The sequence below is a fragment of the Camelus bactrianus genome, chromosome 12 (genome assembly GCF_048773025.1).
Source record: "Camelus bactrianus isolate YW-2024 breed Bactrian camel chromosome 12, ASM4877302v1, whole genome shotgun sequence".
Taxonomy (NCBI): domain Eukaryota; kingdom Metazoa; phylum Chordata; class Mammalia; order Artiodactyla; family Camelidae; genus Camelus; species Camelus bactrianus.
Genome location: NC_133550.1, coordinates 43,322,234 through 43,346,197, shown reverse-complemented (window position 1 = coordinate 43,346,197; position 23,964 = coordinate 43,322,234). Strand labels below are relative to the sequence as shown.

Here is a 23,964-nt window from a genome sequence, read left to right as displayed (position 1 = left end):
ACTGCAGAACTATCTATTGTGCTGCAAAGACTGAAGACAGTGGGCAGGAGAGTAAGGACAACATAGCCACTCTCCTCCTAGGAGCAAGATCACGCACATTAGAACACTGATTCACTGTAACACAACCGTAACACTAAGTACATCACAGAATTTTCATACATGACACTTTAAAAATTTCAAGTAGAAAAAAGGAATTCCAAAATACGATGCTCAGATCAATTTAAATATTCAAAAAGTTCAGTCCCCATTCAGAAACAGATAAACAGTATATTTATTAAATGAGTTAAGACAAATTAACTTTACAAATAGACAAATAATAAAAAGCTCGGTGGCTAAAATAGATGGTAAGCATCACTGAAAGAAATCAACACCATCACGGTATCTCAGTTGGCTGACACGTGTAGAAAGAAATTTTCAAAGAGCAGTTTCACAGAAATGAAGCCAGTTTTTTTTTTTTCTTATAAACAAATCACCATTTCTTGGTTCAAAACTGACATCTGTTATGAAAATTACCATATCATATATTTATAAGATGACAAGGAATAACTCATCTTCAAAGTGCAAGTTAAGTCTATTTACAACCACAGAAAAGGCAATGATGAGGAGAAAAGGATTTTTAAAAAATATACAAAGATTAAAAACATTTGGGATGCAAAATTAAACAATTTCTTGGTTAGAAGATAAAAGAGAAGAAGTGATTGAATTACAGATGCTGATTTCAGCTATACATACTATATAATGGGATCCAAGATCTTTAACAGCTTGTCTGCATTTTTTTTCTACTTACATAATGCTCTGGAAATTTCTGGTAGAAATTACAGTGTCTCAAAGAGAGAATACACACTAAGCATGTCCTGCTACTACTTCATGGATGTCAGAAGACCTGTTTATGGATTAGAGTTGGTGTAAAAAGCCATTGCCTTGAGTTGAAAAATGAATACTGTAAAAGCTCAATACAAATCCTCCAAAGCACATGCACTTCTAAATCTTTTGTTAATTACATTCATATTTAAGCATAACCAAAAAAAAAACAACAAAAAACTGAAAACATTTCCCTTTTCTCTATTCCCTATGCCTTATAGGCTTTCCAGTTGATAGAGTAAATTTTTAGAGTTGACAGGGTTCTTCAAGATAGTCTAGTCCACCACCCTCATTTAGGGTAAATGATTTTCCCAAGGTCATGCAGCACGTTAATGGCAAAACCAAGACGAGAAACCAGGTCTTGACTCCCAGCCTCGTTTGCTTTCCAGCATATCATGCTACCTCTTTTTACAGTATGATTTGCTATAAATACCTGATGAATAATGTACAATTACAAATGCTGACAGAGCCAATGTTTTCTAAGACTTGCAGAGGATTACTGCAAAGGACTGATGGAGAGAAAAAGACTTTCCCCCACCCACCAAAAATATCAAGCACCATCAACTAAATGTTTCTTTGCTGGGTCAGCACTCTCAGATGTAGTAGTCCTCGTAAACTTTATGTCAGCCTGAGGATTGTTTATCTGGTGAAATCTGGGCCCTAACACAATGCTAGTTCCTAAAAGGTAAAGACAGAGGGATAAAAAGGGGAGAAGGTAGACAAGAGAAATAAAGATTTAATGAATCCAACTGGCTTGGAGATGGGCATTCCAGCATATGGTTAATTACTACATATACATATGTATTTTTAGGACCTTTCCTACCTTTTCATATAATCTCATTTTACCTAATTTATTTGGCCACTTAAGAATGAAAACAAACGTATCAGAGACAATGGTGGTCATTATTTTTTTTTTAAACTGTGAGACTACTTTAGGCAAACTAAACTCTACGAAGAATATGTCAAATGGTAAAATTGCAATGATTTCTTTAATCTGGTTCTATTAGATTACCACCAAGGAATTAAAGCGGGTACTTCATGGGGCTGTTACCATCTTGAAACTTATTCCAATTGTGGTTAAGGAGAATGGACTGATGCACCAGATATGCAGAACTGAGTAAAGAAGCTGAAATTTGCTTTTAAAAAAACATTGCCATGTATTTATTTAATAAAAGGGCATATTTATTTATGTTTACAAACAAGTTTCAAAAACAAAAGGAAAACATGTATGCTTCTACTTATTAACCTTTTTCAAAATGCCAACAGCCCTCATGCTGTATGAAGGTTTCTAAAGATTTATTAGAAAAATCAATACAGTTCACTCACAGTTCACCAAGACATCACTGAGCTAACATGTTTAGACAAAAACAAAAGGACTAAAGTTCTCTTGTAGTTTGATAGTTTGATTTAATTTGATTTGCCTGAAATAACAAAAGCATTTCAAGCATCTTTCATTATGTAGTTGATGTCCTGCATTAAACAATCTACTAAATTCTGAACAAAGGTTATTAGCAAGTTTTCAAAAATTTTAAAAATTAAACAGTTGTTTCAAAACCATTAAGTAGTAAATGTATTTAAGAAACTAATTAGGACAGATGCCATAACTTCATTAGAACACCACTGCTCATGTTTTTTTGTTTTGTTTTGTGGTTTTTTTTTTTGTTGTTTTTTTAAACAAAGCATTAGTGTTATCTATTTGGCTATCAGTATTAGCAATTTATCTACAGTATTTAACAAGGTAAGTTGTAGGCAAAAATTTAGTACAGTTTCAATAGAAACACCCCTTTTTTTTCCTGAAAATACAGCAGTATTTGAAGGACTAATTTTTCTCTGCATCAGTTATAAGGAAGCTTCCCATCTATGAACAGGAACAAAAAAAGTATCTACAAACCTTGTAAACAGATCTGTATCATTTATAAACATAAATAATCCAAATTATTAACAGCCAACAGCAGAAATTAAAGCATCAATTCAATGATCCAGGGCTCTTCGCTTGCTTGCCCAGCTTTACTCCTCCCTCTCTCCCCTCAAGGATTGAGATCAACTAAAGCTTCGCTAATCACTGTTCAGGACCATTCTTAGGTTCTACTGATGATCCACAGGTCAACTTACGCTGAGTTACTGTTTATCTGTCAGTTCATTTCTCCCACCCCCCAAAAAGCACCCTCAGTCTGGCAGAAAGCTTTGCTTTTTTTTTTTAAAAAAATAAATCTACATTCGTACAAGTGTGTCTTCTGTTGAAGTCCAAAGACAAGAATACTATCTTGTCCATCACAATATGTGAAAAGACCCAGTTTCAATTTGTTTCTTTACAATGCAGCTAGTGTGTTAACATTCAGCTTACAATCAGAGTGATGTTTCCAAACTATGTAGTGGGCTTCCTGGGGATGAAGAGGTAGCAGACTTGTTCATTTCTATTGTAAGGTAAATCCCGCTGTCAACAGCATTGTTATTTTTGTTGGGAGAGGGTGGAGGACTGGAGTTTCGTTTTGTAGGAGCATCATCTTCAGCATCAGTGTCATCAATAAGGGGGATATGAGGCTCTGAATCTTCTATCCTAAACTCAGGATGTGTCATAAAGTTGTGAATTGAACTTCTTGATTCCGGTTTTTCTAACCCTTCATATAAAGAACTACGAAATGCATTCACCACTCGAATCTGTAAATATCAGAAAACACAGAAAGATATCAGTAGGTTGTTAGCTTAATTTAAAAATGGTTCATTTATGAGTCTGAATCCACAAACAGCTAGGTATGAGTGAATCATATTTGCATGTAATGCAGTGGAACTTGCAATACACTGTAAAAAAAAATGAATATTTTAGTAGGACACTACAGAACAACAAAACCACATACTCTAAGAATTAAGAGGTATAGAATTCAAAGTAATACTATGAAAATCTCATTGTCACTGGCTAAGAATTTAATAGCCATTTTATAGGATTTTTTTCCCCTAAGAAAACAAAATCAAACAGAAAACAAACATAAAATTAACCATACACAAGCTTTAGCTGATTTTTTTAAATGAAAGAAAAAACATAATTTTTGAAAACAACTCAAATAAATTAAATAAAGTCAAGCACAGAGGGTTACTATTAATCATGCTAGGAATTAGGGTGTCACTGAGTATGAAAAAGCCAAGCAAATATACGCTGAATGCCACAATGAACTCACATCTACCCCACTATGCCCTTCATTAAAAAATAAAAATAAAGACAAAACCCAAATAAATTTCTATAAAATGCCATTAAACAGCTATAAATATTTGAGTATATGCCATTTTTCTGTAAAGTGTTAGTGTTTTTCTCGACAATATTAAAACTTAAATAAATTTATATACTATAGTTCAATGGAAAGAACAGATTTAAAATAAAACAAAAACCCTCTGGGATTCTTCTGTGAAAAATTTCCCAAGAAGACACAGTTTTCCAGTATTTTCACCCTTAAACATGTAGCCCCACAATTCAGCTTCCTTCTTAGAAGTCTGCCATATGGATGAAAAGAGGTTAACGGGTAATTAACTCAAATAAACCACAGCACACACTGACATTAGGTCTCATTAATGCAGTGTCATAAGCACTTCAAAAAAGACAAAATCCAAATAATTGAGCATCTACTACGTATCAATTCAAATATAGTGCTTGCTTTTGATTTTAATGAATCCTGTTTAGCAATGAAGATGTCATTATAAGAACTGACAGTGATATTTCAGAAAAAAAATCACTAAAATCATAAGACAATGATACTGAAAAAAACCCAATAAACTCCTCATATGGACATTTGAATTTGCTTTTTAAAAAGGTAAGTTTATGCCCGCCTTTTTCTTGTATATATTTGAGGCATACAAGTCTATCTGATATTGTCCACATTATGAAATAATCATGGAAAAACAAGCTAACGTATCCATTCCCTCACACAGCTATCATTTGGGCATGTGTGTGTGGTGAGGACACTTGGGATTGCACCCTTCTAGTAAATCTGAAGTGTACAGTGCAGTACTGTTACCTGTAGTCACCATGCGACACATTAGATCTCCAGAACTATTCATCTTGCATAACTGAAACTTTGTACCCCTTGACTAACATCTGCCAAACTCCCCCTTCCCCTAGACCCTGGTAACCACCATTCTACTCTCACTCTCTGCTTCTATGAGTCTGACTATGCTTGATTCCCACTCCTGGGAATTTACCCAAAGGAACTGAAGGTAAGATCTCAGAGCAGTTCTTTCTCTCCTATGTTCACTGGCATCAGTGGCCAGTAGGCAGATTGAACACAAATTTGAGGACCAGTCAGCAAATCTGGTGGGTGATGAGAGCTCAAGATGACCTTGAAGTCTTTGCTTATTTGATTTGGTTGTTGGTATTGCTAACAGACCTAGGGAAACAGTTAAGATTTCTGTTTTGTTTTGACCAGTCTGGGTGGAGAAGACGAGTGAAGAATCAAGGGAAAAATAAGTCAATTTTTGGAACATGTTAAATTGGGGAGCTGCAAAACATCCAGAGCTCAGGAGAGAGGTATGGGTTTAAGTGAGAGATGTGGGAGTTAGTAAAGCTCTAGGAGGGGCAGAAGCCAGTGAGTGTGTATACACACAATTACACACACATCTGTGGTAGGTGAAATTAGATTAGATTTTTTTTTTAACCAAAGCTTCTCAATTTTGCTAAGAATTTTTTTTCTATCTGATAATAGAGTATCAGAGCTTGAAACGATATTCGAGATATATTATCCCAACCAGTTTACAAATGATGAAACCAAGTACCTGAGGAAGGGTGGTTGTCTTGCGAAGTCACTAGTAATCAGTGCCAGAATGTCTGAGAACCAAGGTTCCTGGACTCTTAATTCCAGGTTCTCTCCAGTCAATAAAAGAACATATGGACACTGACCTTGTAACTAACTCCACTAGAATAAAATACTTCCTAAAATGACGGTCAGCATAGTACAAGAACAGCTTAGGAATGCTCTGAAGCAATACAACTTTCAAAAAACCGTTCTCACATTAGGAATACACAATACAATCTAGATTAACCAGGGGCCGCTGAATCTGATTTGTTTTACTTTCTACTCATAAATAAGAAAGGCTTCCCATCTAAAGCATGACACTGAGCTAGTTTACACTTGCTTTGATCGCTATTACCATTTACATGTAAAATTCTCACAGTACAGTAGTAATTTTGAGTAATTAAAAACACAGCTGTGTGCACAATATTTCAGGTAGATAGAAAACTACTTTAATACCACAAAGCATTCAGTCTAAGCAGAAATATAAGTAACCCTAATTTTCCATTTTTGACAATCCAACACTTACTGTTTGTCTTTTAAAATCTACTGAGACCTACTATGTACAACATAATTACTGGCTCCTAAAATTATTAGAATTAAGAAAAACTCAAAAATTTCTATGTCAAGAAAAAAAATTTAAAGAGTAAATTATTCAGAGGACGAAACTAGAGGAAAATATTGTATGAGGCATATATGTTAAAGAAAAAATCAAAGTGATTATCATAATCATAATTTTAGTAAACAAAATAATTATCAAGGTAAACATTAAGTTTAAGTAACAAATCAAAATAAGATTATGTATCCTGCTAAACCACCCATTAAAAAATATATAATTCTTTTTGATAGCAGGAAAGGATATTACTGTCTAAAATGCAGTACACAAGACAACAGCTCTAAACTATGAGACTATTTAATCAGTAGCTCATATATCTTACCTTCTACAACAGAGTGCCCATTTCTAAAATTTGTATTCATCATTACTTTTACTATGTACACTACAAATTAAAGAGTTTCTGGTAAAGTAAAAGATATTTTGCAATAGGAAAAGAAAATTCTAGGTTGTTTTTCAAAGTTGGGTATTTGCAATGTTCTCAAAGTGAGACCCACCCGTGTAATGTGTAGAGTTTTAATTATCTGGAATAGGGGTTGGCAAACATTTTCTGAAAAGGGCCAGACAGTATGTATTTTAGGTTTAGTGAGCCATACCATCTCTGATGCAACTACTCAAGTCTGTCTTTGTAGTGCAAAACGACCAAAGATATTAAATTAATGAGCATGGCTATGTTCCAATAAAAAGTTATTTTCAAACAGGCAGCAGGCCAGATTTGGTCCACAGGCTATGGTTTACTGACCTTCCATCTGGAAGATCAAATTTTCTCTCAATTTCTCCTTTCCAGGAAGGTGTAACTACTGATTCAACAAAATAATGTGCTAAAGGTAAAGACTGGTATTAGAAAGATACACTTTATAAAGAGAAATTACAGGTTTCTTTCTTGAGAACTTTGAAAGATCTGACTGGTAAATGAGGGGGTAAAAATGACCTTTCCAGAGAGGTTTCAAGACTAGTATATGACAAAGTTGAAATGGATTATAATTTCTTCCATTTGGCAAAGCCAAAACTCCAAATAAGAGTCAAAGAAGTTTAATGAACACAGATATTTCTAAGATTATTCTGTATTACAGTGAAGAAATGAAACCTTCCATTAAATCTTTTAACACTATCCCCTGGCCACATGTGCCCAGAAACTCAGAGTTGTACATCAGAAAAGAGCCTGGAGCAGGTGTGGGTGGGTATGCCTTAAAACAGAGTTTTTGATTGATCTGCTATTGAATATAAAGTCTGGAAAACAATTATACAGAGAAATACAGTAAATATGATATACCTAGGTCACATGAACCTCTCCAAGTGAAAAAAGTCACTTATTTAAAATTTTGCTGAAATAAAAACAAACAGAATATATACCACCCAGGAAACAAACTTGTCAAAAAAGTTTAACATGAAGCTAATTATGAGAAAACAATCAAATCCCGAATGTAGGACACTTTACAAAACAAACGGCCTGGATTTTTCAAAAAAGTCAATGTTTTGAAAATTGTAGGTAGAGAAAACAGATCCTAGTCAAAGGAGACTAAAGAGTCATAACACACACTACTGATGGCCCTTTCTTGGATCCTGGATCAAAAAAAGCTATAAAGGACATTTTGGGGGGCAACTGGAGAAATCTAAATATGGACTGTACGTTAGACAAAATGGTATCAAAGTTAGATTTCTTGGATGTGATCAGACAGTATGATTATACAGGAGAGTACACACTGAAGTATTCACAGATGGAATTTATGGTATCTACCACTTACTTTCAAATGGCTCAGAAAAAGTGTATATTAATATTATAAAGGTAGAGCAGATGTCATAAAATATCAAGGAGTGGTAAATCTATATGAAGGATATTCACCTTTCAACTTGTCTGTTGGTTTGGAATTTTTCAAATTTAAAGTTCTGAAGGGAGGGAGTCTATCAGGATTAAGTCTCAGTTTGGCTCCTTCTTGTGGGATATAAATAGGCACTAACCTTCCATTCCAGCCGCATCAACTCCTTACATTTTATTACTTTTTTAGTACCAAACTACGTCAGTTGAGACCTGCCTCCCTCAATCAGTGAATTCTATCAAGGGGTCAGCTTGGGAGTCAGTTCCTTCAGGTAGTTTTTCCTGACTTCCCAGGGAAGGTTAAGGACCCTGTTACACATTCTCTGCTTCATATCCATGTCACAGTCCCCAGCTCCTTGTCTGCTTCCCTTACTAGACTGCAAGGTCGGGTGGTTCGAGTGCAGCCCTGGCAGATGGCAGGCCTTCCACAGTGGTTATGGAATACAATGAAAGAAACACTAGTAGAAGGCAGTGAAGGGATGAGTGATAAAATGCCCTAGAGAGCCAGGAATCATGTGAAACCCCCAGGCAGAGGAAGGAAGGGATGCAGCTGACTTAAGCTGTCCCAGGCATAAGGCCAGGCAATTTGCATAAACCACTTCATTAGGTAGGTAGCACCAGGGTCATTTTCAAAAGAAAGATTCCTATCTGTCCATGCGTGCAAATTTAACATCCTGCCTAACGTTACAGGGTCAGTTTGTCTTTACAGCACTTGTCTGCTCTTTGCGCTACATCATGTTGTTCTGCTTATTAGTCACAGACAAGTTATTTTTCCAAATCAGTTTTCACACCTGTAAGATGGGAATAGTTTCTGTGCTGCCTGTTTTGGAATACCGTCAAAAATAACAAATGAAAATTACTTAAGCAAGTAGTGAACAGACCAGCATTGCTTTCTCCCTCAATTCATCCTCTCCCCAGCTACCCAAGGTTCTTCTAGTCCTTCACTGGCTGAAGACCAAGTGGAAAAGATAGGTCTCTGCCTAAATAAAAGATTACACTTAGGTGTCTCAGCTGATTTCAAGGGCAGGGATGAGGGGTGGGTGGGCGTGTATCTTTAGTGCCTCCAGTATACCATGGAATCCAAACTCAAGTTCAGAGTAGGGATGACAGAGGTTATAAGGCTTCTGAGGAGTTTACTGAAAACCTTTCACTAAAAGCCATCTGCTAAAAACCTGAAAGGAAATTTGTTATTCTAGTCAATTAATAAAATTATGACATGCAATGTTTCAATAATTAGTACATAAAAACCACATGATCACCTCTCCATAGATGCAGAAAAAGCACCTAACAAAATTCAACACAAATTTATGATTAAAAACTCTTAACAAAACGGGTATAGAGGGAACATACCTGAACATAATAAAGGCCATATATGACCCACCAACAGCTAACTTCATACTCAATGGTTAAAAGCCAAAAGCTTTTCCTCTAAGATCAGGAACAAGCCCCTCTATCAGTGAGGGCAGAAGTGGCCAACTGTGTAACTGACAGATTTGTTTTGCTACTTTTATTCAACATAGTATTGGGAGTCCTAACCAGAGCAATTGGGCAAGGAAAAGAAATAAAAGGCATCTGAATTGGAAAGAAAGAAGTAAACCCATCACTACCTGCAGATGATATATATAGAAAACCCTAAACACTCCATCAAAAAACTGTTAGAATAAACGAATTCGGTAAAGTTGCAGGATACAAAATCAATATGCAAAAATCTGCAACATTTCTTTACACTAGTAACAACCTATTAAAAAAGGGAAATTAAGAGATCAATCCCATTCACAATTGTATCAAAAAGAATACTTGGGAATAAATTTATCTAAGGAGGTGAAAGCCCTGTATATTGAAAACTATAAGACATTAATGAATGAGACTGAAGATGACACAAATAAATGAGAAGATATTATGTGCTCATAGGCTGGAAGAATTACTATTGTTAAAATGTCCATGCTACTCAAAGCACTACAGATTCAATAAAATCCCTATCAAAATTCCAATGGCATTTTTTACAGAAATAAAAACAATCCTAAAATCTGTATGGAACCACATAAGCCTCTGAATAGCCAAAGAAATCTTGAGAAAGAAGAACAAAGCTGGAGTCACCATGCTCCCTGATGTCAACTATATTACCAAGCTATAGTAATTAGAACAGTATGGTGTTGGCATAAGTTTGCATAAAAACAGACATATAGATCAATGGAACAGGACAGAGAGCCCAGAAATAAATCAATATTTATGACAAAGGAGTCAAGAACATACAGTGGGGAAAGGACAATCTCTTCAACAAATGGTGTTGGAAAAATTGGATAGCTACACACAAAAGAATGAATCTGGACCACTATCTTACACCATACACAAAAATCAACTCAAAATTGATTAAAGACTTGACCATAAGACTTGAAACCATAAAAATCCTAGAATAAAACATGGTGGTAAAATTGTAAAGCACTACAGAATTTAAAGAATCTTTCATTAAAAAAAAAGTTTTTTAAAAACAAACCAAAAAGCTCACATAGGAGGTAAATTCCTTGATACAGGTCATGGTGATGATTCTTTTGAATCAGATACCAAAAGCAAAAAAAGCAAAAACAAACAAGTGGGATTATATCAAACTGAAAAGGTTCTACACAGCAAAGGAAATCATGAACAAAATGAAAATACAACCTAAAGAATGGGAAAAAAATATTTGCAAGTTACATATCAAATAAGGAGACAATAGCTAAAATATACAAAGAACTTGTACAGCTTGGTTAACAACAAAAAAAAAATCTGACTAAAAAATGGTCAAAAGATCTGAAAGGACATTTTTTCAAAGAAGACATACAAATGGACAAGAGGCACATTAAAAGATGCTCAACATCACTAATCATCAGGGAAACGCAAGTCAAAACCACAATGAGATATCACCTCAGACCTGTTAGAATGGCTATTATCAAAAAGACAAGAAATAACAAGTGTGGCAAAGATGCGGAGAAAAGGGAACCCTTGTGCACTATTGGTAGGAATGTAAATTGGTATAATCACTATGGAAACACTATGGAGGTTCCTCAAAAAATTAAAAACAGAACTACCAAATGATGGAGCAAACCCAATTCCACTTCTGAATATCTGAGGAAAACAAAAACACTAATTTGAAAAGATATATGTACCCCAATGTTCACTGCAGCATTATTTACAATAGCACATATAGAAACAATCTAATTATCCACTGATGAATGAATGGCTAAAGAAATTATGGTGTATATACACCTCCCCCTACACTAGAATATTATTCAACCATAAAAAAGAAGGAAACCTTGCTATTTGTGAAGAGAGAGGGAACTTGCGGGCATTATTATGCTAAGTGAGATAAGTCAGACAAAGACAACACTGTATGATCTCTCTTATATGTGGAATCTTAAAAAACAAAAACCTCAAACCAAGCTCACAGATACAAAAAACAGACTGGCTGCAGCAAGAGGTGGAAGATGGTCAGGTAGTGGGAGAAATGAGTGAAATTAAAACAAACAAACAAACAAAAAACACTGAACAAAAAAAATACACTTTCCCTACTTCTTTGGAAAACTTAGAACATTTTATCTAGGAAGCAATTTTAAATTAAGTTGATTACATACACGAAAAAAATAGTATAAGCACCAAAGAACTTTGAAGCTATTATTCAGGGACCCCCTCCTTAAAGAAAAAAAAAAAAAGCCAAAGCAACCTGGCTGTATGCTGAGAACTTTTCTACAGGGTACTAACTTACTTTCCAAACTGAACTAGACATGAGTCAAAATGTTAAGTTCATTTTTAGCTTTAAAAATGCAATTTCTTGGTTATGTTAGATCAGTTTCAAATCACATGCATCTGGGAACCATGCAATATGAACATGTTTAAAGGCATATACTCAAAAATTTATAGTAGTTTCACAAATTCTAAGCTACAATTTTACTCCCCATATTAACTCTCAGAGTTAGCGTAGAGACAAGCTCATGGATTTCGTGTCTAATCTTTGGTTGCAATTGTTCCACCTGTTATCTAGCCCTCTAAGAAATAAAACAACAACAACGACAACACTTTGAAGTCTCAATCCACTTTACGAAAAGAAAGCTTTATGAAAAGCCTGAACAATGAATTTAAACATTAAGGAGAAAATGAGAAACGTTAGGTGTGTGAAGTAGGAAATGTTAATTTCATGCACTTAGGAACACACACTCACACCCCACAGTAGTAGAAGCAGTAGAAGAGGAAAACACTACATGTGTAGGGGTAGAAATATTTGTTACATCATGATGCTGGCTGGCGATGGAGGGTTGCCGCCTTAGAGCCCCCTGAATGGAACTTCCACTCTGGAAAGCATTCACTACATCCATCTGCAAGGAATCAGAGATTGTGACAGCTTGCTCAGCAAGAGAAAGAGAGAACAAGAGAAAGGACCATTCCATCTATCAACATATAAAAAGTAAAGAAAAAAGGCACTTTTTACAGAGCAGATAAATAGGCAAGAGTAGCATTTGGAGATGAAGGGGGGAAAAAAAGCTAGGAAAAAAGGAGCTTAGGGGCATATAGACACATTCTTTCATGATCAGTTAAAACTTTCATTCATTCCAGGCACCAGTATTATTTTTCAAAAGAGTAAGTTTTGTGGGTTGGGGAGGCTAGAAAGGAAGTGAAGGAGCACATTTAAACCTCCTCCCGGGTCCAAAAGCCCTCTGCTCCCGCTCCCACTGTCTCTCCTACCTCTCTACCAGGCCCATACCTGCGTCTGGATTCTGTTCAGACCTCTAAACCACAAGATCTGGCCACGCCGCAACTCCCGTTCAGCGTGATCAATCTCTTCCACGTCCTCTGCTAACTCCTCCTCAGGTATTTCTTCCTTTTGTGTTCCGTGACCAGCTTCTTTTAGGAATTTTAAACGGCTAGTTGGAATTGTTGAAATAAGCTACAACACAGGGGAAAGAACTTAGAAACAAAGCGCATCAAGATACAATTAAACCGATCAACTTCAACACAAAAAAGGTATGAAAAGTTGCAAGCACAGCCAACTATCTTTACCCATGAAGCAATGAGATCCTGTCCATCAGAGGCTTTCTTTCTCAGAACAAAAAATATTCTTCTCTTAGCTACATAGAAGATTTAAGTCTGAAGGGTAAAAAGGTTTCCTGAATGGAAATAACCTGATTATATTTTCATATTTTATTTAGGACATTCAAGACAGTAAATTAACAACCATGCTTTTATATATATATATTTAAACTCATATTTATTTCAAATAAAATAAAAATAGGTTGGTCTTCTTGGATGCAAAAGAAGTTCACATTTCATTAGTGCTTTAAGAGTTCAATGAGAAAAAAATACCAAAATTCAAAAAATCTTCAAGGCTAAACTGAAAATAGCTTTTGTTTATTAAATATATTTATTTTTATAAAATGCAACTACTTAAAATTGGATTAACAGTGATTGAGAATGACACCAAACAGGAACAGATGCCCCAGAAAACATGAAAGATACAAAAATGCCAATAAATATGTATTAACTTTTAAGTGTTAACAGCTATTCCTTAAGGAACTTGGCCATTCCTTAAGGAAGCTGGGAGAAACAGGCACGCTGTCAGAATCAGAAGTGCTCAGAGAACTTCTAGCCCGACCACTTCATTTCAGAGATGAGCTCAGAGGCAAGAGATGTGACTCGTTCTCTGAGTGACTAAGACCCTAGGTCTGCTGACTAACAAAATCAGTGTTTTCTCCCATGGCACACTAAAAATCAATAGATGACGTCAATCAAAGACAGCTACTGATGCCTGTTGGGCATATACGCTGCATTGAATTTCCTCTTCCTGAAATTAGAGTTTTTTGGAGGTTGTGGGGTTCAGTTTTGCCTGTAAGGGAACATTATAAAATAACTAGAAAGGTAATCAAAACAGAAGAGTGGCCCAAATATGGATCCTACTTAAAAGAGGATCTCAATTAAAGAGATCTGCATAATAAGTAAGAAGAGAAAACTCAGAACCTAGAAACACAATTAAGAAAAAGGTAAGATAAAGGCAAATAAAGACTGAGTTAAAGGTTAGGTAGAAGCTGGATTTCGGTTTGACTGACTTGTAGAATGGTAAGAGTTATTAGCTCACACCAGTCACACACTGCTAAGTTTCATTTATGAAAATGTTAGTACAGATTCCTTATCAGTTCGTTTTATAGTGATGGTAACGGACTTGAAATGAACAACACATACACCATTACCACTTATCTTTAAAAAAAATAATGACATACACTTGCAAGTAAGCTACTTATAGTATAGATGAAAGATATCTCATTTTACAGGCATTGTAATTTTAAACACACTGTTAAAGCCATTTGATCCAAATACTCTAAAATGTCATTTTGTGGCCATTTTCTCAGATACTATTTTCATGGAAACATTCCTCACATCAACTGAAACTTAAGATTTTTCTTAAGCTACATTTTTATTATACTACATAACAAAATGATGAAAAGTCAAATGTATATAATATTTTTATATTTTTGTTAAAATATTAATTCTGAAAATGCAAAAATAAGTCATAGAGCAAAAGATACAGATATTAGCATTCTATCCAGTTACAAATGAAACCTAGTAAGTGTCGTGAAACTTGTTAGAAAAAAAAGTTAAAAAACTAAGAAATTAAAGTTGTGTTTTATTGTACAGGCATAATCACAGTAAACAGCAAGTGACATATTAGAACAAGTGTTACATAAAAAAAATCTCTGAATGCCCTTTCTTGACCCAGAGTAAGAACTGCTTAGAATTAAGTTATAGAACTGATTAAAGAACATACACATCCTGAAAGAAATTTTAAAAAATCACTTTAGATACCAAAAAAAAAAAAAAAAAAAAAAAGAGAGAGAGATATTACCTGGCCCCAGAGTAACGTTCCCATCCCTAGGAATATTGACCATAGCCACTGTTCTATTGAAAGTTCTGAACAACTGAAAGGTTTTCCACCAAACTGCACAATTATTATCTGGAGGAATAATCAAGAGTACATTTATTTAGTGAAGTTGTTGACTTACATTCTGGCTTATGTTCCTTATCTCACTGTGGACTTGTAACAAACAGACCAGGGGCTGATCTGCTGGTCACACTTCAAGTATATTTATAAGGTATTGAAGAGTAACACCTCACTTCAACTGTTCTGGGTACATCAACCTATGTTGGGAACTAAATTTTATCACATTTGTTTACAGAGAAATAAGCTGTTAAAATTTTGCAATCCCCATATATTAAACAGATAAACCCAATTTTGTAGTAAGTAAAAGCTAAAATTTTAGCATGTCATGAACAATGATTTTTTTTTTTATGAAATCTGTAAAATACTTCCAGAAACTACAGAACAAGAAGATAACATTTCTCCCAAAGTTAATTGAAACTGAAAGCTAAGACAGAAACAATTTTCACAGAAATAATTAAGTCTAGGATTTTGGATTCTGGTATCACAGTACACAAGGTATAGACTATTTGAGTAAAGTTCTCAAAATTTTTAGATCTTCATTTTGAAATAAGCACCATCACTATCTGACTCTATTTTGAAAGGCTCACTTTTTAATTTAATTTGAAATCTTACTGTGTTTAATGACTTCCAGGTTTAATCATGCACCATTCACTTACCTGTTTTGATTCCAGATTCTACTGTTAACAATCATTTGCATAGAAGAGTACCACAGAATCCAAGAGGATATAAAAACACAGGTATAATATATAGTTACATAAAAACCACCATATGTAAAGTGTATAGTTCTGTCCTTAGACTGACTTTTATTCAAATGGGAAAATTCAGTCCCTCACATTTCATCTCAACTCCATTCCTCACACTCCATTCTCCATTCCATTTCCTGCCTTGTTTTGACAATATCACAAAATGAAAAATGTGGCTCATACCAACTCAGGATGCAGACATTCAAAATTTTAAAACATTCACTTCAAAACCTTTTATTATTTCATAATGAACTCAACTGTAGAAATAATTAACTGCTATTAATTGCTAGAAGCAATTAAGCGGCCACTACAGCTATATTAAAAAGTGGTAAACTGTAAGACTGGTCTTAAATAACATAAAAATTACAATAGTTTAAATAATAACAATGTAGAATGAATAATCAGAATATCCGAGTGTGAAGGATCACAGCCACAGAACCTACAGTGCAGTTAAAGCAGTATGAGCTTAATACACTCATGCACATGTAGAATTTCAGGACAGGGCAAATTTTCACTTGAGTTATGATACTTAAAACTTTTTTTTGATGTCTTCAAGGCAATACACAGAAAGCCCACACACTGCAGTCAAGTAATTTCTGGAACAAGCCACCTGTTTACCTAAGATCTCCATATAATAATCAAATTTGAAACTATCTTTTACAATTACCCACCTGTACCACAAAAGTGCCTAAAACAATTGTGCAGAAGATGGCATTATTAAAGATTCCTTCAAATACATTTCTTTCACCATGAATTTTCCGGGCATTTATTTCGTTGAAAAGTTGCATCAGTACAAAGGTATTAAAAACAATAGTATAATGTTCCGACGGAGGAGAGTGTAAAGGAGCATTTCTTCCACTATCAATATCAAAAAACTTTTCTCCTGAAAGAATAAAAAATTACTATTCTGTAATTGTCATACAAAATAATTTAACATTTCAAGAAAGTATGCAATAACAAAATCTAGACAGACCTTTCTTTGCTCTCAAATGGCAGCAGAGAAAGAGTTGGAAGGGACGTGGGATTCTCTAGTGTGACTTTCTTATTTTGTACAGGAGCAATGGAAGCCCCCCAAACTATGGTGACATGTTCAAGATCTAATGTCTAAGTTAGTGGTAGAGCCAGGACAAGAAATTAGGACCCTCTTTACTTTTCTCCCCAGTATCTGTCACGCTGCCTCTCAAAACGTATTATGCATCCACTGATAAAGAGGAGAAATTAAAGACAAACGGGTTGGGGGGGGGGGTCAGAAAAACAGTAACAACTTATGTTCTTGAAAAATCTGTAGCATTAAGATATCTGGGATATGAGCTTGGAACAGAAACAACTGAAGCTTTACCAGGCATCAAATTCTTACCAGCAAACAAGAGTGTAAAGACTACTACAAGTTGGTAGAATGCATGACCCAAAATATTCTTCATCATTGTACGTGAGATGAGGGGCTTATTTCTACCATAAGGTTTCCGAAGCAGGAGAGACTCGGTGGGGGGTTCAGTCGCCAGAGCCAGGGAAGCGAGCGTATCCATTATGAGGTTTACCCACAGCATCTGTACAGCTTTAAGTGGAGAATCCTGGGAAAGACAGGTTTCTTAATAGACATTTACAGCCATTCAGGGACTCAGCAATTCTCAAGATGCCATTTACATTCAAAAACTTAAAGAACGTAACATTTTTGCTCTAAAATAAACAAGTCTTAATAAACAAACTGTCAACCTACTTGAGTAATACAGGCGCCCGTGAAGGCAACAATCACAGCTACTACGTTGACAGTGAGCTGGAACTGAAGGAATTTTGAGATGCTGTCATAGACATTGCGTCCCCACATAACTGCTTTAACAATGCTTGTAAAGTTGTCATCTGTGAGAATAATATCAGATGCTTCTTTAGCTACGTCAGTTCCAGCGATACCCTATTAAAAAAAAGTTCTGTGAATTAGACTAAATGTTTAAAACATAACTTTTAACTATTTGAAAGGCTAATATACATTTAATTAATAGAAATTTAGCATTATATTTAATAGTTATTGACTAAAACTTATTGTGAAAGATGGTAGAAATTGAATATAATAAACGAGGCATTGAAAATAAAGTTTAAATTGGGTTTAAAAAAAAATAGGAATGGATACAGGCACTACCCAAAATTCCTTCCAAAAGTCACATTATAAAAGATACATTGAAAAATAGAAACTCACAAAGACAAAAAGTTAGTGGGAAAGGAGATAGTTCAAAAAACCGCAGGAGGCTGGAAAGCAGATGACCAGACAGTAAGAAACTCAGCAGACCCCAGAGAGCCGAACCCTAAGCTGACAGCAGGGAGAGCGGGGGAGCCTCTGTTGCACTGCGGGGCTCTGCTGCATAAGGCTCGGGACTTGGTAGCATCAGGTAGCACTGGAGGTGGGGGTGACGAAGGAAGTCTTCAAAGTCTTCCGAAGATGCTGAAGAAGTACTTAGAAGGTCCAAACTAAGAGCAACAATGTCCCTCAACAGTGGAATGGGATGCATTATATTAGCAGGCTGTAGATTAATAAAAATGAATGAACTAAACTATATACAACAATGCACATGAATCTCACAAAGACAATGATGAACAAAGGATAATGGACTCAAAATAATATACAATATACGATTCTTATGTACAAAGTTCAAAAACAGACAAAAGAAATCTTCGGAATACTGGCTGTCTCTGAAGAGAGACAGTAGTAACTATAAGGGAGTGTGACTCAGGCTTCCTGGGTATAGGTTGTACTGCATTTCTTGCCTTGCATTATCTATTATCTACTCACTTGTGATAATCCATTCAGTGTGTACTTTTCTGTAGGTGTGTTACATATTCATAAAAAAATGAAAAGAAAAGCCAGCTAGAGCCTCAGAGCCCCCTCCCAAGGCCATGCAACCAGGCAGTTCGCCACTCCCTCTGACCTGGCAGAAAAGTGCCTGCTAATTTACTAAGAGGATACAACAGAATGTTTAAACTGAAGGGTGGCACCAAGTACTGCTGGGTATGGGGTGCTATATTGAATACAAGCAAGCAGTTAAGAGTAACTCTGATGAATGCTAAGACGACCATTCTTCTTCTTCTTCTACTTGTCTCCCAGAATACCAGGATTCAAGACTGCCCTCCAGTCAGCAGATTTGAAAATTCTTTTCTGGGAAATCTGATCAACTGAAGTGAAGAGACCTAAAAATACTGAAAATTCAAAGTACCCTAAGAAGTGAAATGGCCAAGCCAAACCACTTTATTGAGTAGCTCTGGTCGACAAATCACACCTATAGGCTTAAGGCTTTCCAGCTTTTCAACTTCCTACTTGTAAATAAGCAGAGACAACTAAGAATCATTTGACATCTAAAGAAAGCACTAACTGGAAAGATAGACACGACACCAAAAGGCATACAGAGATACAAAAGAGACAAAAGCTTGTTTTTAAAAAAATGAACTCCTTAGAAAAGCAAAAGGCACAGCAATGAAACAAGAACAAGATGTTAAAACAAGAACAAAAATTCAGAGATTAAAAAACAACTCGTGGAAATTAAATATATGATCACAGAAATGAAAAAAACAACAGAGTCGAGGAAATATTCCTGTAAGATGACAAAGGTATGGTAAACAGAAGAAAGAGACAAGTTATCAGTATAAGAGCTCCAAAAATCAGGGGGACTATGCCACAAAGAAAAACAATGGAGGAAAAACAAGGAGAGTATAAGAAAATGCCACAAAACTAAAGAAAACGAGTTTTCATAGTAAAAAATTGCCCTAAGACAAACCATTATGACATTCAGAGGACTTGAGAACAAAGGAAAGACTTAAATACCTCCAGAAAAGAAAAAAAGAAAGAAAGAAAGAAAAAGTTTCAAAATTCAAAATGGTATGTAATAACATTGGAGGTACAAATTCAAAATTCTGAGTGAAAATTATTTTCAACCTTGATTTTTTAAAATCAAGTCAGACTAAGAATCCAAGAAGAATTCTTTGAGGAGAGAATAGAGATTTCAGTCACAGAAGTTATGAAAAAGTTTAACTCTCATGAACCCTTTTTCTCAGCAATCTGCTGGAGATGGCTTTACTTAACTGAGAGAGTAAACCAAAAAAGATGATGACATCAAATCCAGGAAATTTAAAATCTTACATCAGTGAATGGTTAAGGAAATTCTCAGATGGAGAAAGAAAAGTCAGCTGAGCAGCAGGCCTAGCAAACAGTCCAGATTATATAGCATGTCATACGGTCTGGGAGGTGTCTCTAAGCAGGTAAAATCGGTGAAGGCACATGATGCCTCTGACATAATGAAAGAAGAATTTGGTGATGAATTAATATTCAGTACATTAAAAAACAAACTAAGGAAATAATTAAATAGATAAATAAATCAATAATTTAAAGATTAAGAGAGTGAACTGAATAAGACAATTTGTAGGGAATACAAAAAGTTGTGCAAGGAAGTACAAGTCATTACAGTAGACCACATGGCTCAGCCTGGAACAGCATTTCCATCACAGTAAGTAAGGTCTCTGGACCATCTTTAATTCTGATGGAAGAGTGACAGGACAGGTAGTGAGTATGAATGCACATAGGGGTAACTGTGTGTGTGTGCCTGTGAGAGTGCTAAATCCTTATCCTCCTTAATGAAAAGTCATTAACACATGCTTTATATTAAAAAAATTAAAAACTCTTGTCATGTCATTTAGATATATGAAGGCAAATAACTAAGGAAAACAAACAGCTAAAATAGTTGGTTTCCTTTAGTCAAAAAATGAGCTGGAAGAAATGATAGTCGGTAGGGGACCTAGGTATCAAGTCTTACAGAACTGTTTGACTTTTCAAATGCTATGCAATATTGTTTTGATAAACACAAAAAACAAAGTCCAAGTCAAGCTTTTCTCAAAATATTCAATAAAGGAACAATCATAATTTAAAATTTTAGCCTCTAACTCCTAACCTGAATATTTTAATGTGAAACATATCTAACACAACTAAACCAAACAGGTTTCCCTGCCTCTAATCATTCTCTTTTGCAAATGCAAATCTCATCACTCCCTTGTTCAAAATCCTTCAAAATTTAAAAAGTTACTGTAGATGTTAATTGGTACCCAAATAAAAACTAGTTTTACAGGTAAACAAGTGTGGGAAACTTTACACCAAAAAAAAATTAAACAGCTTTTTTTATGAGCTTCTCAGAGCTGCATGCTAATGTCTCCAGATTTGTTTGCCTGCATCAGAAGACTGCTTGGGAAATGCTGCTCTGTCAGATAAAAGAACAAATCCCTCATCTCAGCCTTTAAGGCCCTCCTCAGGTAGCAAATCCCCCTTCTTCACATCCAGGACCCACCAAAACACCTTCTTCTAGTCTTGTTAAACTACTTATCATTCTCTGACATCTCCTGGCAGGACTTTTCTCCATCCCTCAGCTCAAATGGCACCTCTTTCAAATGCCTCTATAGGCAGAGCCCCGTGCTGTGTTTAGACCTTCACTGGCTGCCACTATGCTTTGATGATTTATTTCCTTGTGTGCTGAACCTTTAGGAGGCAGCAACTACTCACCTCTAATGTTTCTGGACCAGAGTACTGAAAACAGATTCTTAATGTTTGAAGAAGAAACAAATTATTATTGATCCAAAATCTAAAAATACTTTAAATTACGGTATTCAAATTACCTTAGGGAAGTTTTTTACTACCAGCGATGTATACTTGGTTACAGAAATACATCATAGTATTTAGTCTTTGATGACAGAAATATCTGTACTTGTGTGGTTGACAGAAATTTGAATTTTGGTGGTAGAAATAATAAAATATAATCTAAAAGAATGTAATCATATTTTAAGCACGCTACGGAGGCTTGCTATCTAAAGGAATTCTAAAAGGAGTGGCTAAATAGGGCAAAATGCCAGACCCCTCTGCAAGCTAATAACATACTCACACTAGTTCCTTTATTTTATTGGTGTAAATTTTATTTTAATGTTTAATTTGCTAAATATATAGTGTGTGTACAGATACAGAGAGTGCGCGAGAGAAAGGGAGTTTTAAAATGCTATTTCTGCTCGAAAAATAAGAAACAGATTTTAGAAAGAACTAATCAATAGCAATTTCTTGTAGGTATCTAATAAAAGCCCCAAACAAATAATTTCACCTTTCAGTTTTAAAATATGAAACTGAAGAACTGAACAAAAACACAGTAAATTCAAGCTTGAGTCAGAGTGCTTTCAAGTCCAAACCACTAAGCACTTATTCTTTCCCTGTATATTTAAAATACATTTAGATTTTTTTTGATGTGTTACCTTAAAAAAAGTGGTAAAATGTGCCTAAAACCTTCAAAAGGCTTAAATATCAAACAGAGCAGCTGCTGCACTGTTTCTGTTTGCATTACTACATTTACCTGCATTTATTTAAAGCCTTTAGTATCTGCCTGAAACACTTAAGTTTTGGGAAGAAAGCTGTTTTATTTTAAAATGCATTGTACATAAATGCCTTCCTGGTGAGCAGTCCAGATGAAAGTAGCAGTAAGAATCCCCGCTAAATGATCAAGAGCAGCAGTGAGTGACCCTGTTTCTAAAGTGAATGACCCTGTTTTGTCTACAAAGAAACAGCCCTTAAATATTCTTTATCCCTTCAGCTACTTTTCACAAGTCTTCAGAAGTTCACACCAGTGTGCTGCTTACCACAATAAATTTGGAATAGGATGAGGTAGGAATCTTTGGGTGCACAGTTATTGGTCAAGGGGACTTTAACTATGTAATTTCCTTCTTCCATTTGCCTCACTCCTGTTGAAAGGCTGCCACTATAGTGATGGCTCTGCTAAATCCCAAATACTTTAGCAGCAAAATATCAGGGGACAAATTATGCAAAAAAAGCCCACCACTGGTACACATAAATATTCTCTTATCTGAAACATTTGGAGCCAGACTGTGTCTCAGAATTCAAAGTCTCTCATTCTTTAGAAAGATAATGAGGTACATGCCTTCTATTACAAATTCTCCCAGAGGGTTAGCACCCCATAAAAACACATTAGTATCTGTACAAAGACTACGGATGTTCAAATTAAGTGGGACAAATAACATCCTCACATAAATTCAGAGTAAGCTGTGCAATGAAAAAGTCTGTTGCAAATTTAGGGGAAAAATTAGTTTTTAGATTTTTGGATTTCAGAATTATGATTATGAACATATATTTTCCAAAATAAAACAAATCAAATTAAAATTAAATACTTAAATTTTCTATGGCACTGAAGTAACAAAGATTCATCCCAACACTGAAAAACTGGAAGGAATGGATTCAAAGATATAACAAGCTTTTTCACTCATTAAATGTTTATGTAGCATATGTATTTCGTGGTATCTATTTTACACTACTGGCTATACTATAAAAAAATAATAATGAAATGCTGAACTTGCCTACTACTTTTAATAATCAAATATAAACTGAGAACTTAGGTGGGGAAGCAGACTTTTTTAATTAAAAAAGATTACATCTATTATACACGAAATGATTACTCTTAAAAGACATTTTCAGTTGAGTGGAAGATTTTTAATTATATTCTTAATTTAAATACACATAACTGTTCTAAGCCTGTCTTTTACTTAAGAGGACTGTTACAAGGGTCAGATGAGATGACAGACGTTTAAATATTTTAAAGTACAAGGTAAATGCATGATCTTACTATAACTGTTCAAAAGAAGTCATCTTCCAGCATCAAATAAAGGTGTATTATAAACTAATTTGGCTTATAAGCCATTTTAGGCTTATAAATTATCCCTCAAACTAATCTCGAGGGACAGTGTATAAAAGCAATAGCAGTTTAGTAACAAACAAATGAAACAAACAAAAAACCCAGCAGGTAAATTACATCTGAATGCTTGAATAGGTAAATTCCTACCATTGCAAATCCAACATCAGCTTTCTTTAATGCCGGGCCATCATTTGTACCATCACCCGTCACGGCTACAACCTGGCGTTGTTCTGAGACGGTGCTGTCAATTATACCTGAAATAAAGTAAATATTTGTGCTGTAAAAATAATCCCTTTAATTAGTAAGGTGACTCTGCAGAATATCTTGGCTAGCTGGTTTTACAGATTCACGGTTAAAAATAAATAATTAAATGTAGAGAAATGAAACTGCTGAGATGCTGGGCAAGAACCAACTCCAGAAACTGTTTTATTAGGAGTGATATCCTGTTTTAATCCCTGAAGATAAACACAAGTCCCCTAAGGG

The 23,964-nt window shown here is 35.1% G+C and overlaps 1 protein-coding gene across 4 annotated transcripts in view; it reads right to left on the bottom strand.

Annotated features, from left to right (window-relative positions):
* Nucleotides 1–247: 247 nt before the first annotated feature.
* ATP2B1 (ATPase plasma membrane Ca2+ transporting 1) overlaps nt 248–23,964 on the bottom strand; it is a 115,599-nt gene continuing 91,882 nt past the window's right edge. For 3 of the 4 annotated variants that reach the window (XM_074375308.1, XM_074375309.1, XM_074375310.1), the window contains exons 15-22: nt 23,629–23,735; nt 17,487–17,678; nt 17,127–17,340; nt 16,441–16,652; nt 14,931–15,038; nt 12,798–12,980; nt 12,325–12,411; nt 248–3,519 (exon numbers count right to left, since the gene is read on the bottom strand). In XM_074375308.1, coding sequence (XP_074231409.1) covers nt 3,208–3,519; nt 12,325–12,411; nt 12,798–12,980; nt 14,931–15,038; nt 16,441–16,652; nt 17,127–17,340; nt 17,487–17,678; nt 23,629–23,735 — 1,415 coding nt within the window. In that variant the 3' untranslated portion in view covers nt 248–3,207. The remainder of the gene's footprint in view (nt 3,520–12,324; nt 12,412–12,797; nt 12,981–14,930; nt 15,039–16,440; nt 16,653–17,126; nt 17,341–17,486; nt 17,679–23,628; nt 23,736–23,964) is intronic. The other variant, XM_074375311.1, reaches the window with a different exon arrangement.